The sequence below is a fragment of the Tupaia chinensis genome, unplaced genomic scaffold (genome assembly GCF_000334495.1).
Source record: "Tupaia chinensis unplaced genomic scaffold, TupChi_1.0 Scaffold000548_1, whole genome shotgun sequence".
Lineage (NCBI taxonomy): Eukaryota > Metazoa > Chordata > Mammalia > Scandentia > Tupaiidae > Tupaia > Tupaia belangeri.
In genome coordinates this window covers 758,609-769,923 of record NW_006160060.1, presented here as the reverse complement: position 1 = coordinate 769,923, position 11,315 = coordinate 758,609, and the positions used below count along the sequence as shown (strand labels likewise).

Genomic DNA, 11,315 nt, shown 5'->3' with positions numbered 1-11,315 from the left:
CGGGAGGGGGGGGTAGGGAGAGGGACCCCACGCCAGCTCCTCACACAGAAGGGCAGCAGACAGTGAAAGCGGAAGTGGACATGGAGGGGCCAGAGGGAAATTTGCACGCCCAGAAGCAAGTGGCAGGGAAAGACCTACATGGCAAGACCTGGGACACAGAGCCAACGGCGCCAAGGGACAAAGGAGCCCAGCAGGTCACCAGACACAGTGGGCTGACGGGGTGCTGAGCTTTCAGCTTCTGAAGCCACACTGAGGCCTGAGAAGGACGAAGCAGCAGAAACGTCACCAGGGGACGGGAACCACAGGCGGCTCACAGAACAGAAGCTGGCTCTCTGAAAGGCTGGAGAGGCAGCTCATGGTCAAGGCAGAGATAAAGATTTAGCATGAGACTGAGACCCTGCCGATGCTGGGTTCCAGATGGCGGGCGTTACAGACCACTGACAGGCCTGCACTACGGGATGGGGCGAGACCTGGCACCGCAAGGCGTAGAAACTGCAGTGGTGAGAGACCCAGCAGAGCCTCCAGGGAGGGACGGCCAGCCTCCCCACAGCTGGCCTCCCCACACTGAGTCGGTATAACAGGGACAGCCAGCCTCCCCACACCGAGTCGGTATAACACGGGAGGAATGGTCGGCCTCCCCACACCGAGTCGGTATAACAGGGAGGGACGGCCGGCCTCCCCACACCGAGTCGGTATAACGGGCAGGAAGAGCTGCCTGGTGACTTATGAGGCCAGAATGGTCTTGCTCTCAAAAGCAGAGCCAGGGAAGAGAGGCCCCTTTCACTCGGCCAGCACTGGCGGGCCTTGTGGTATGGGAGGGGAGCGAGCTCCAGGAAGGAGGCCCGCCAGTCGCCAGAGGAGCCCAGCAGGTCTCACAGCGGAGTGGCCTCCCAGAGCCACCACACTGCCCACATTTCATCCACACTGCTGTGTGGGCACCAGGTGAGCACGGCCCTTTACTGGGGGTGGTCTTCACGGGTCGCTCCTGTGCCTCAGCCTCGAGTCAGGCTTCACCCCAGATATGGCCGTGCAGGAAAGGCTCGGCACTGCCCAGGCACCCACCAGGTGTCTCGGAACGCATCGCCGCAGTAAGGGGGCCCCCCGATGCACCCCAGAGACTTCCAGCACTCCAGGGGCCATCCCAAAGTGTTAGGGACAGCTGGCAGTGGCAGGGACACAGCACTGCGGGGTTGGGGTGCAGACGGCCATGTTCCCAGGTGTTCTTCCTGTGAGGTTTTCTAGTCTGTCATGCACTTTGTTTTCTTTTTAGCTTTGCCATATGATGTATGTGCTTGCCAGAGAGAGAGAGAGAAGTGAGAAATCACCCTCAGCAGGATGGCCACACCACAATCTCGTCTCCATTCTCTCTCAGGATTTTGAGCACGCATGCACATGTACACGCCCATGTGTTTCTCAGGCTGAGGGCTCAGGACTTGAAGCACCCAGGCAGCCATGTGGGTGGAGCGCTGCCACCAACACACCACCAGCTGGCCTCTAACGTGTCCTTACCCAAGGGCTCCCACCCTGCTGACATCCCCGAAGCCCTTCCCCAGGGTTCCCGGCAGCTGCAGTGCAGTGACAGTGGGGTCACAGTGTGGCGACGGCCAGCGACTCTGGCTCCCTGCAGGAGTGATGCGCCCGGCCCGGGGCGGGCAGGTGAGGCTGGTGCCGCTGTGGGCGAGCTCTCGGTGGCGGGCAGCGGGTGTGGATGGGCACCATCACAGTTCACGGTCTGTCGTGTCTCTTGGCCGCGGCGCTGGGTGAGACATGCTCGTCTCTGGATCTCGGCTGTGTCAGCAGTGTGGCCATGCCCGGAGTGCCTGCGTCCCGCTCAGGCACGAGCATTTCCCAGAACTGCGTCCCAGGTGGCGCCGTGCTCGTGAGGCTCCAGGTCATGCCTGTGGATCCCAGGTGGTTCCCAAAGGGCCTGAATGGAGCCCAGAGTCGCCCCGGTGCTGGGGCAGGCAGGGACTGCTCATGGCTGAGCACATCCCACCCCCACTGGGACACGCTCCCTCCTCGGCGTGCTGCCCCTATGAAGCTGCAGGCCCCCTTGCATTCCCTAGGGCCTTTCTGTCACCCTGGGGGACCCTCTGCTTGGCCACACGGTGTGGTTCCTGGGTCTGAGGGGGCAAGATGGGGCTCTCCCACCAGGACCTCCGCTGTTTAGTGCAGGATTCCCGTGGCAGGTGCATTGCGGGGTCTGACTCAGGTGACCTGGCACTTAACGTGTTCTGGGTCACAGGACCTCACACCTGTGGCTGCGTGTGGCCAACCCGACCCAGGGACAGCTCCTCTGCCTGATTAGACACCCTACTTGTTAGGACGACTTTTTTTTTTTTTGGAAAGGTTTTTGCTTTAGGGCGCGTGCGCTCGCCAGACAGACAGAGACAGACAGAGACAGAAAGCGAGAAATCACCCCCCGGGGGGGTGGCCATGCCGCAATCCCTTCTCCTCCATTCTCTTCTTGGGATCTTGGGCACGCACGAACACGTGCCCGGCGCGAGTTTTTAAGCCACCGGGTCTGGGATGTGAACTGCGGTCGACTACGTGGGCGTCCAGCGACATAGCCATTACGCTAACTGCTGGTCCCCATTGTTAGGACGATTTTTGAGTCACTCTTGAGTGCGGGGTGTATCCCCACCCTGTCCTTCAAAGGGGGCCCCTATTCCCAGCCTGGATCCAAACGCTGACCTGCAGGGATTCTGGCTCCAGAGGCATCTACTCTGGACAAGCCCAAGGGGCTCCCTCTCTGAGATCGGGCCAGTTCCCTGTTTATTTAGGAGGTCTCTCATAAAGAACTGTCACACAGATGGTGGCATGGTAGTTAAGGACACTGGATCCCACATGGCCAACTGTGTGGTTCAAGTCCTGGACCTGGTGGCTTGAGCATACTGGGCACGTGTGCATGTATGCCCAACATCTCCAGAGAGCGGAGGAAGAGAGACTGGCGCAGTCAGCCCCCAGGGGGCGCTCTCTCACTTTCCCTCTCTGTGTCTGGCAACATTTTTTTTTAAAAAGAATCATAATTTTCTACCAACTAAGTATTTCAGATCTTTTCTTGGATACATTCTGGAACTTCATAGTTTTAATTCTATACAATGCCATCTATGTGTAACTCACATTTTCCTTTTCTTTTGCTGTTGGCACAAATAATTAGTGTTTTCCATTGATTTTCGGACCAGCGGCCTTCCAACGTGCTCTGGCCTCCAGGAAGCATCGCTCACGCCACAGCGGCCCGACGGTTCCTTCCAGACCTCACGTGACCGCGCGTTCCCTGCCTTACAAGACAGGCTAAGACTTCCTCCAGGGTCACTCGCACTTGTCCCAATCTTCAAAAGCACATCCAGGGACCAGCAGTTGGTGTAATGGCTGTCACTGGATTCCCATGTAGTCGACCGCAGTTCGAGTCCCAGACCCGGTGGCTTAAACTCACACCGGGTGTGTGTTTAAGGGAGAGAAGATGGGATTGCGGCGTGGCCATCCCCCCTGGGGGTGATTTCTCGCTTTCTGTCTCTCTGTCTCTCTCTCTGTCTGTCTGACGAGCACACGTGCCCTATAACAAAAACCTCTCGGAAAAAAAAAAAGCACATCCAACGTCTCACTCGGGAAGGCCCTTCTGAGGCATCTCTCAGGCCCTCGTTTCTGAGCTCTTCCTCTCTGGCCATCACAGTGTGCATGACGACGATTTTCTACGTCTCTCAGAGGCACAGCATCCCAGGCCTGCTGGAGTGCTGCGTGGGTGAGGACTGCAAACACTGCCCGTCCACAGGCCCGCCGACACCCATCGGGGTCCTTGGTGGCACGGACACAGCTCTCGACATGTGGGCTCCGAGCCCAGGCAAGCCCTTCTCTGGGCAGTGCCATGGATGACGCTGACGGCATCCAGAGAAGACCCGGGTCCCTTCCAGGCACTCACGTTTACTGCTGACGGGTTCAGGACCAGTTTGCAGCCAAACCAGATCAAGCACGTGGTGGTCACGGCAAAGCTGGAGACAAACAGCACCTGGAAGCTGGGGATCTGGAAGACAAGCGAGGGCCCTCCTCTGAATATCCGGTAAGTAAAAGTGCGGCATCACTGACCATGTCGGGACTAAACCCTGCAGGTTGTGACACCGAAGAGCTGGCGGGTGCCCAGTGCTCAGGTCTCTGCCAGCCCCAGGAGCTGGCGGCCTCCCACCTCCTGAACACCTATCTGGCTCCCTGGGGGCCACTTCCAGATCTGCAGAGGCTGGACAGACGGCTGGACTCACCGCATTGACGTTTCTCCTCGAAACAGTGAAGCTCACGATGGCCGAGGGGATACACTGAAAGGGAAGCAGAGCCTGGCTGAGCAGGCGGCTCAGTGGCCACGGTGCAGAATGGCTGGTGCTTCCCAGTGACCGAGCCTAGTCACAGGACAAGCGTGGCCAGTCTGCAGCACGTGGGGCTGGGCTTGGAAAGGTCTCCAGGGCCTTCGTCGTAAACTACTCTGAAAACAGCTGGAGTTTCTGATAAGCTGGAAGAGCCCCGTGGCGACGAGAACAGCTGTCTCTGGACATGCTCAGAAGCCAGGTGCAGCTGCCTACTGCAGGAGGCCAGGGTGGTCACCCCCGAGGAGCTCCCCAAAAGGAGCGAGGTCTGTCAGGAAGGATGTGTGGGGGTCCCTGTGTGTTCTGGCATTCCAGAGCTCCCCTCATGCCAAGCCCACTGTGACCCCAAGGCCAGGAGCCAAGGGCCAGGGGAGAGGACAAGGGAAGGCCGAGGGTGTCTAGGGAACGGGAGGTGAGTGAAGTGAACCAGCCCAGGCCTGGTGGCTGCACGGTGTCACCCCCATGGGCAAAGGGACCACAGGACATATGACAGTGTGGGGTGGTGGTGGCCGAGAGGCTGAGGGGCAGCTTATGCTTAGCTTAGGGCCCATGCAGGGCCAGAGTGGCCAAGAACCCACAGAGCCGGGGAGAAGGGCGGTGGGGACACGGCAGACTGAGGGGAAGGGGCCGCGAGACCTGTCACCTGTGAGGAAGGGGCACCCTGGCCATCTTGCAGAGACAGCCACCGAAGTCTGACCCCTGAGAGGGCGTGGGGGTCCCAGGACCCTGACAAGATTCCCCACTGGTGAGGAGGAGAGTCCGGGGTCCAGTGAGGGAGGAGGTCTGGGGTTAGGGGTGCTCTAGCCCCTTCTGGTTTTGAGACATTTGGGGACAGTCACAATCATGCCCAGTTCTGAGGGCCTTTTGCCTGTGCTGCTGGTTATCAGCCACAGGGAGAGGTGTGTGGGGTCGGCAGTGCCGGTGGCGGGGAGGTCAGGGACCTCGGAGGCCCACAGGGCAGGCATGCAGAGACCCCATGACCGGCTCCGTCTGACATACGAGAGACCCGGGTCCGGAAGGTAGAAGGTGTGGGCCCTCAGGGATTGGGGGGGTCGGTGGGTGTGTCCCCACCCTTCCTGTGAGGACCAGGGGACACACCACCCCCAGCAAGATTCCAGAAACCAGGCACCAAGGCTGGGGACAGGGTTGGGCCGCAGCTCCTAAACCTGCAGGCAGAGTGTGCGGGTTAAAAATCAAAGCAGATTCAGGGGCTGGCAGGTGGTGTGGTGGTTAAAGAAGCTGGACTCCCACATGGCTGACCACAGTTCGAATCCCGGACATGGCAGCTTGCTTTCTCACTTTCCTTCTCGCTCATTGTCTTTCTCTGGTCAACTTAAAAAAATAAAATAAAGAAATGATTGTTTTTTAAAAAAAAGAAATCAAAGCAGATTCAGACCTGCTTCATCTATGATTTTTAAAAGTTGCAAATCTGAACTAATGTCACGCAATATAAAGAGATTCCGAGTGAGGTGCAAGGGTCAGAACTCTGGGAATCTCAGAGTGAGGGGAGGTGAGCACACGACGGTGAGCGAGGTAGGGACACCCGGGGACAAGGTCACTTACGGAGCCCGCGGCACAGCGAAGGTAATCCATCTCAGATGGGAACACGTTCCCCAGGTAGAGTGAGAACCCCGAGGTCACCAGCAGGCAGCTCTGCAAGAGTGTGAACCCGGGTTAGACGCCCAGCCAACTCTGATCACGACCCCACCGCTTCTGTGCGTCAGTGACTAACCAGCAGCCCTGGCAGCAACTGGGCCTGCACCTGGACCCCCCCTGACCTGGACACCTCCCCGTAGGATGGACACGGCCCTACCTACTTCCAGAGTAGACCCTCACGCTGCCGTTGGGCTAGGGAGCGCAGAGCGAGCACTGTCAGAAAAGCCAAGGAGCGGCGCCTCTCCCCGGAAAACACCTCACCCCCACAGGCGCAACTTCAGGGGCCACAAGGTCCCCACCCCAGGCACGGGGCTACCCACTGTCTTGGCAGAAGCTGATGGAATCTCACATCTGGAAGATGACCACTTGAGTATGGGGTGGCAAGCCCGGGGCTCCTGGAAGAGGCAGGGCCCGCCGAGCTTTACCCTGACGTGAGGAGACACTGCAGAGGGCGAGGGCTTGGGCAGAGGGGACCACACAGGCCTAGGTGAGCGGGGACAGTACAGTCCTGGGGTCACAGCCCAGAGCACTGAGAACACAGGCGAGGAGGCGCGTGGCCACCCGCCACTGCCCCAGGAGGGGCAAGGGCGAGGTGCTCACACAGCCCCAGGCCAGGGAGGATCTTGGCGGGGGCTCACAGCTGTGCGGGATGAGCAGGGCCGCTAGAGTGCTGCGGGGTGGCCAGCAGGGCCCAGGGCCACACAGAACCCCAGTCTTGTCTCAGAGAGGTGTCCCTGATGGCTGTTACACTCGGGCCAAAGCACTCCTTCCACTCTGAGTGCGCTAATCTGCACAGAAACATCAGGGCCCCCAGGAATGTCCCTCAAAGGACTGGCACCACCCCACCCCTACCCCTGGGATGGGCCTGGGCTGTGGCCTCATAAGCACCCCTGCTGCGTGCTCTACCAGAGCAGCCCTGGGAGTGGGCCAGACCACCGCAAGATGCACGACCATGGACTCTGTGACAGGGAGGGACACGGCACAGCCTGGGGCCACTGCAGGCTGGCCCAGCAGGTGCCCGCGGTGAGAACGGAGGCAGCGGACAGAGACACAGTGACCCGTCAGCTTCCGACCTTCCGACCACAGGCTCATCAGTGCTGTTCCTTCCCATCCCACCCAGGGAAGACACCCAGAATGTCACCAGAGGGAGGTGGGTACACTGGCCCGCCCCCCCAGGCACTCAGCCAGCTCTCACCCCGACCAGCATGGAGAAGAGCCAGGTCCTGTAACTGAAGCAGGGTGGCAACCTTTTCGACAGCTGGAGGTCGCTGGGCTTCGCGTCCGGGCTGAAGCTGCCTGGGTCCTGCCGTCCCCGCTCCAGAGTGGGCATCCGGTCATAGCCCAGCTCCCCGTGGAACTGCTCATCCCGTGTCATGGCCTCAGCGACGGTGCCACAGCCTGTCAGGTGCCTCTGCAGGTTTATTTGTGATCAAATTATTTTCACCTCAACACGCTGAAAAGACTGGAATTAATCTAAGTTTTTTAAGGACTACTTTAAAGAAAAATGCCAGCAGGTGTGTGCACTCGCTAGGGGGGCAGAAGGCACCTCCTGTGGGCAGGGTCACTTGCAGTCCCTCTCCCCTCTGTCCCTCCTGTCAGAACTTCGGGCACGCAGGCACACCCAGTGTATTTCTGAATCACCAGGTCCTGGACTTGAATCGCGCAGATGGCCTTAACTACCACGCTACCAGCTAGTCCAAGAAATACTTCTAAACAAAGAAATATTGTTCATACTGAAATACTGCGAATTTAAAGAAGAAAACAGGCATTGAGTTCTAAAAGTGAATAAAATCACTTTTCCTGCAGAACAAACCCGAGAAGTTTGCATTCAGGGCAGCCTGGGCTCTAGGGATGCAGGTCTGCCGCGTTTCGGCTTCCACCGGGATTACCCACGGGTCCCGGGACACTTGGAGACCCAGTACGTGTCAGTAACTGCTCAAGGCAGCAGCCGGATGGTAGATTGCAACAGGGACGTCTCCCTCGGTCCCATCCGAATGCTTACCTCCACGGTGGCCCCAGCCCCTGGAGCGCTGGTGTCTGAGAGAGGACCGTCCAGCCAGAAGTAGGCACAATGAAGAAAGAGCGGCAGGCCCGCCCTCAGCCAGGGGACAGGCGCTCCCTGAATTGCAATGAGACGGAGCCTGCAGAGCCCAGAGGCCTTCCACGGTAGTTGTGTAACTGCCGGCTCAGAGCCCTCTCAGCAAACACGGAGAGGAAGGGGCCTCCTCAGTGTCACTCACAGCTCCCCTCCGTGCCAGGGTGGGAACCGCAACAGAAAGGACGTCCCTAAGAACAGAATCCCGCCAAGTGCAGACCCTGGCAGACCCTGCTCTGCAGCAGCAACTTCTCACTCCAACGCCTCGCTGTGCTCCCTCTCAAGCACCTCTCTCTGTCCCCATGACCACACTATGGAGCCTCCTTCCCGGGACCGCATACATTCCACGCACTCGCTTAGCGGGGGTCGCCCTCTAACTGCTCGGAATTCAGCCATCGGTGCACCCAGCGGGCAGCCCCTTAGACCGGCAGGCGCAGGCCCGCTGCGCCTTTATTTCTGCTCAGTGAGCAGAGAGAAAGCGCATGGCTGTGTTTTGCTGGGAAACACTGGCACTCTGACAGTCCCAGCAACGGTCTTTGTGCACACTGTGAAAGGCTCCAACCAAGACTTCTGAGAAGCCAGGTCTCAGCTGCGAACACTCACGTAAAGTGAAGTCAACACGCTCCAAACCTCGGAGTGCTCCGTCATCTTAGTTTTTCAGCCAGCCAAGGATTAGAAATAATTCTCACGAGCGGCACCTGCACTTGGAAGCACTTGGAATTGCTCGAGAAACCTCTCAAACTTCCTTCCTGTGTGGGTTTTTTTTTGGAGAGGTTTTTGCTATAGGGCGCGTGCACTCACCAGACAGACAGAGACAGAGAGACAGAAAGCGAGAAATCACCCCCAGGGGAGATGGCCATGCCACAATCCCTTCTCCTCCATTCTCCTCTCGGGATCTTGGGCATGCATCCACATGCACCTGGCGTGAGTTTAAGCCACCAGGTCCGGGACTCGAACCACGGCGGACTATATGGGAGTCTAGCAACATAGCCATTACGCTAACTGCTGGTCCCCCTGACTGTGTTTTAAGCAACAAATGGAATGAATGGGAATTGGTCTGGCCACTCAACCCTTCTGCATTCCTGTATAAAAGAATATTAGGGCCAGCAGGTGCCATGGTGGTTAAGGTGTTGGAATTCCCACATGGCTGACCGCAGTTTGAATCTCATACTTGGTGGCTTGTTTTTTCTGTCTCTCTCGTTCTCTGTCTCTGTCTTTCTCTGGCAAAACTCATGTAGAAAAATAAATAAATAAATAAATAAATAAATAAATAAATAAATAAATAAAATAATTTTTAGAAAAGAATGTTAATTGGATTTCACTATTTTTGTGCCTTCCAAAAGTAGTTCTCTGCTAAAAAATAACAGATGGGATGCTTGAGTCAAAGGTCACGGCACACACTCAAGTTCCTGAAGCCAGGTCACTTGGAAAGCACTCCCTGTTCCCGTGACCACACAGCTTCCAGAAAGAACTCTTGCACACCATCTTCAAACAAGCCATGGTTCTCGAAACGCCTTTCTTCCTGCTCCGCCTGCGAGGCCCGACTCACACTGACATCTTCTCGGCTGTTCAGCATTCACGTTGGGAACAGCAGCTGCGGTCCTGTGCAGTTCACACCCCAGTGGGCTAGGCTGGAGTACGAGTGGTGTGTCACACAGCACACACCCGACTTTCTCCAAGGGAAGAGGACTCAGGGCAGGAAAGTGGGCGGTTGCTGTGGGGGGATAGCAGGCCTCAGGGAGGAGGCATCTGAGCACAGACGTGAAGGAGGCAAGGAGGGGAGGAAAAGGACATGAATGCACTTTACTCTGCTGGCAGAGCTGCACACAGAGGCATGGCTGGGGAGGGGCTGGAGGGAGGGGTGCAGGTGGGCAAGCCTTGAGGTGGAGCCGCTGGGGGTTGAGCAGAGCAGCATCAATGTGGAGGATGGGTGGGGGCAGGGGCAGGGCCACTCTGAGCTGGCCACCCAGGAGGCAATCAGAAGGGACTGGGTCCTGGATCCTGTGAGTAGCTGACCCCAACTGCCGGAGACCTGCTCCAGCCAGGGTGGGCTGACTTGACGGAGGCGACGCGGGTGAGGGGAAATCAGACTGAGACCTGGATGCTCTTTAGCATGTTCTCAGCCGACTGCAGTCAGAGCTCAGGACTGCAGCCTCTATGGCCAAGAATCATACATATTTATTGGGGATGTTTACAGGAGTAGGAGGGGTGAGGGGAAATAAAAGATTTTACTCTAGAGAATAGGGTATTCAAAACATGGGAACAGTAATCATAAACATGGCGTGCTGTTCTTGTTTGAGCAGTTGCAGTCACAGTCCTCAGGGCATTTTCTTCTTGAATCATGATTGCCGGGTAGGGCCTTTTGAATGAGGAGGTTTTCAGCGGGCTTGGTAACTTCAGCCCCAGGTCGGGGCGGCAGCAGATTGCGGTTACAAAGGCCTAGATAGAAATCTTATTTGATTAAGTAAAGACATGGTTAATATATACTAAAATGGAACACCTATATTGTTTCTGGGATAATTTACAGCTATGAGGGTGAGCCTATTGCTCACATGGGTAAGTAATGTGGTCTTGTGAGCAGCTTAGTGACTAACTGAAAGGTTATTATGTACATATGAGCCTGAGAGGGACTTCAGCATTGTTCATTGTTACTTTCCAGGCAGATGGGGTGAGTCTAAGTCTAATTCCCGTTCACCTCCGCCTTAGGGATCTGCATTCTCTTAGAACTATTAATTATAAAAGTTACAGTAAGACTGGGGATGTTATTTCACCCTTATGGGGTACCGTGATGACAGTAAAGCCCATGGCAGGGAGATTGAAAACGCAAACCAGTACTGCAAACACAGTTGGAACCTTGAGCTCTAGCTGTTGCCCTGCGTACAGCTTTTTCTCAGCCGAGCCTTGCTTAAACATGAGAGATAGCTCTTTATGTTCTGCTTGTGTTAGCCGCATGGTCTCCGACACCCAATGACTGTCACAGTGACGTGACCTGAGTCTGGATGACCCAGTGTCTTCGACCTGAGTACCAAGGACAGAGATGGGAAGATGCAGGTTTATGGCAAGAATCATGAGCTGCCCTTTGCCATGCCAAGGTTGAGCTGTCTGTGGTGTTCAAGTAGGTCTGCCGGAGTCCAGAGCCCAAGCAGCAGCTCAGGCTGGTGGTGCTCAGAACAGTCTTTCCAGCCCCTAATGTCCACCACAACTGGCCAGGG

General features: G+C 56.9%; 1 protein-coding gene across 1 annotated transcript in view; it reads right to left on the bottom strand.

Moving 5' to 3' along the window:
• Positions 1-8,546, bottom strand: part of MLC1 (modulator of VRAC current 1) — a 22,729-nt gene extending 14,183 nt beyond the window's left edge. Inside the window, exons 1-6 of the mRNA XM_006157613.3 lie at positions 8,011-8,546; positions 7,204-7,419; positions 5,916-6,005; positions 4,254-4,307; positions 3,672-4,021; positions 1,510-1,671 (exon numbers count right to left, since the gene is read on the bottom strand). Coding sequence (XP_006157675.1) covers positions 1,510-1,671; positions 3,672-4,021; positions 4,254-4,307; positions 5,916-6,005; positions 7,204-7,383 — 836 coding nt within the window. The 5' untranslated portion in view covers positions 7,384-7,419; positions 8,011-8,546. The remainder of the gene's footprint in view (positions 1-1,509; positions 1,672-3,671; positions 4,022-4,253; positions 4,308-5,915; positions 6,006-7,203; positions 7,420-8,010) is intronic.
• Between the last annotated feature and the right edge of the window lie 2,769 nt (positions 8,547-11,315).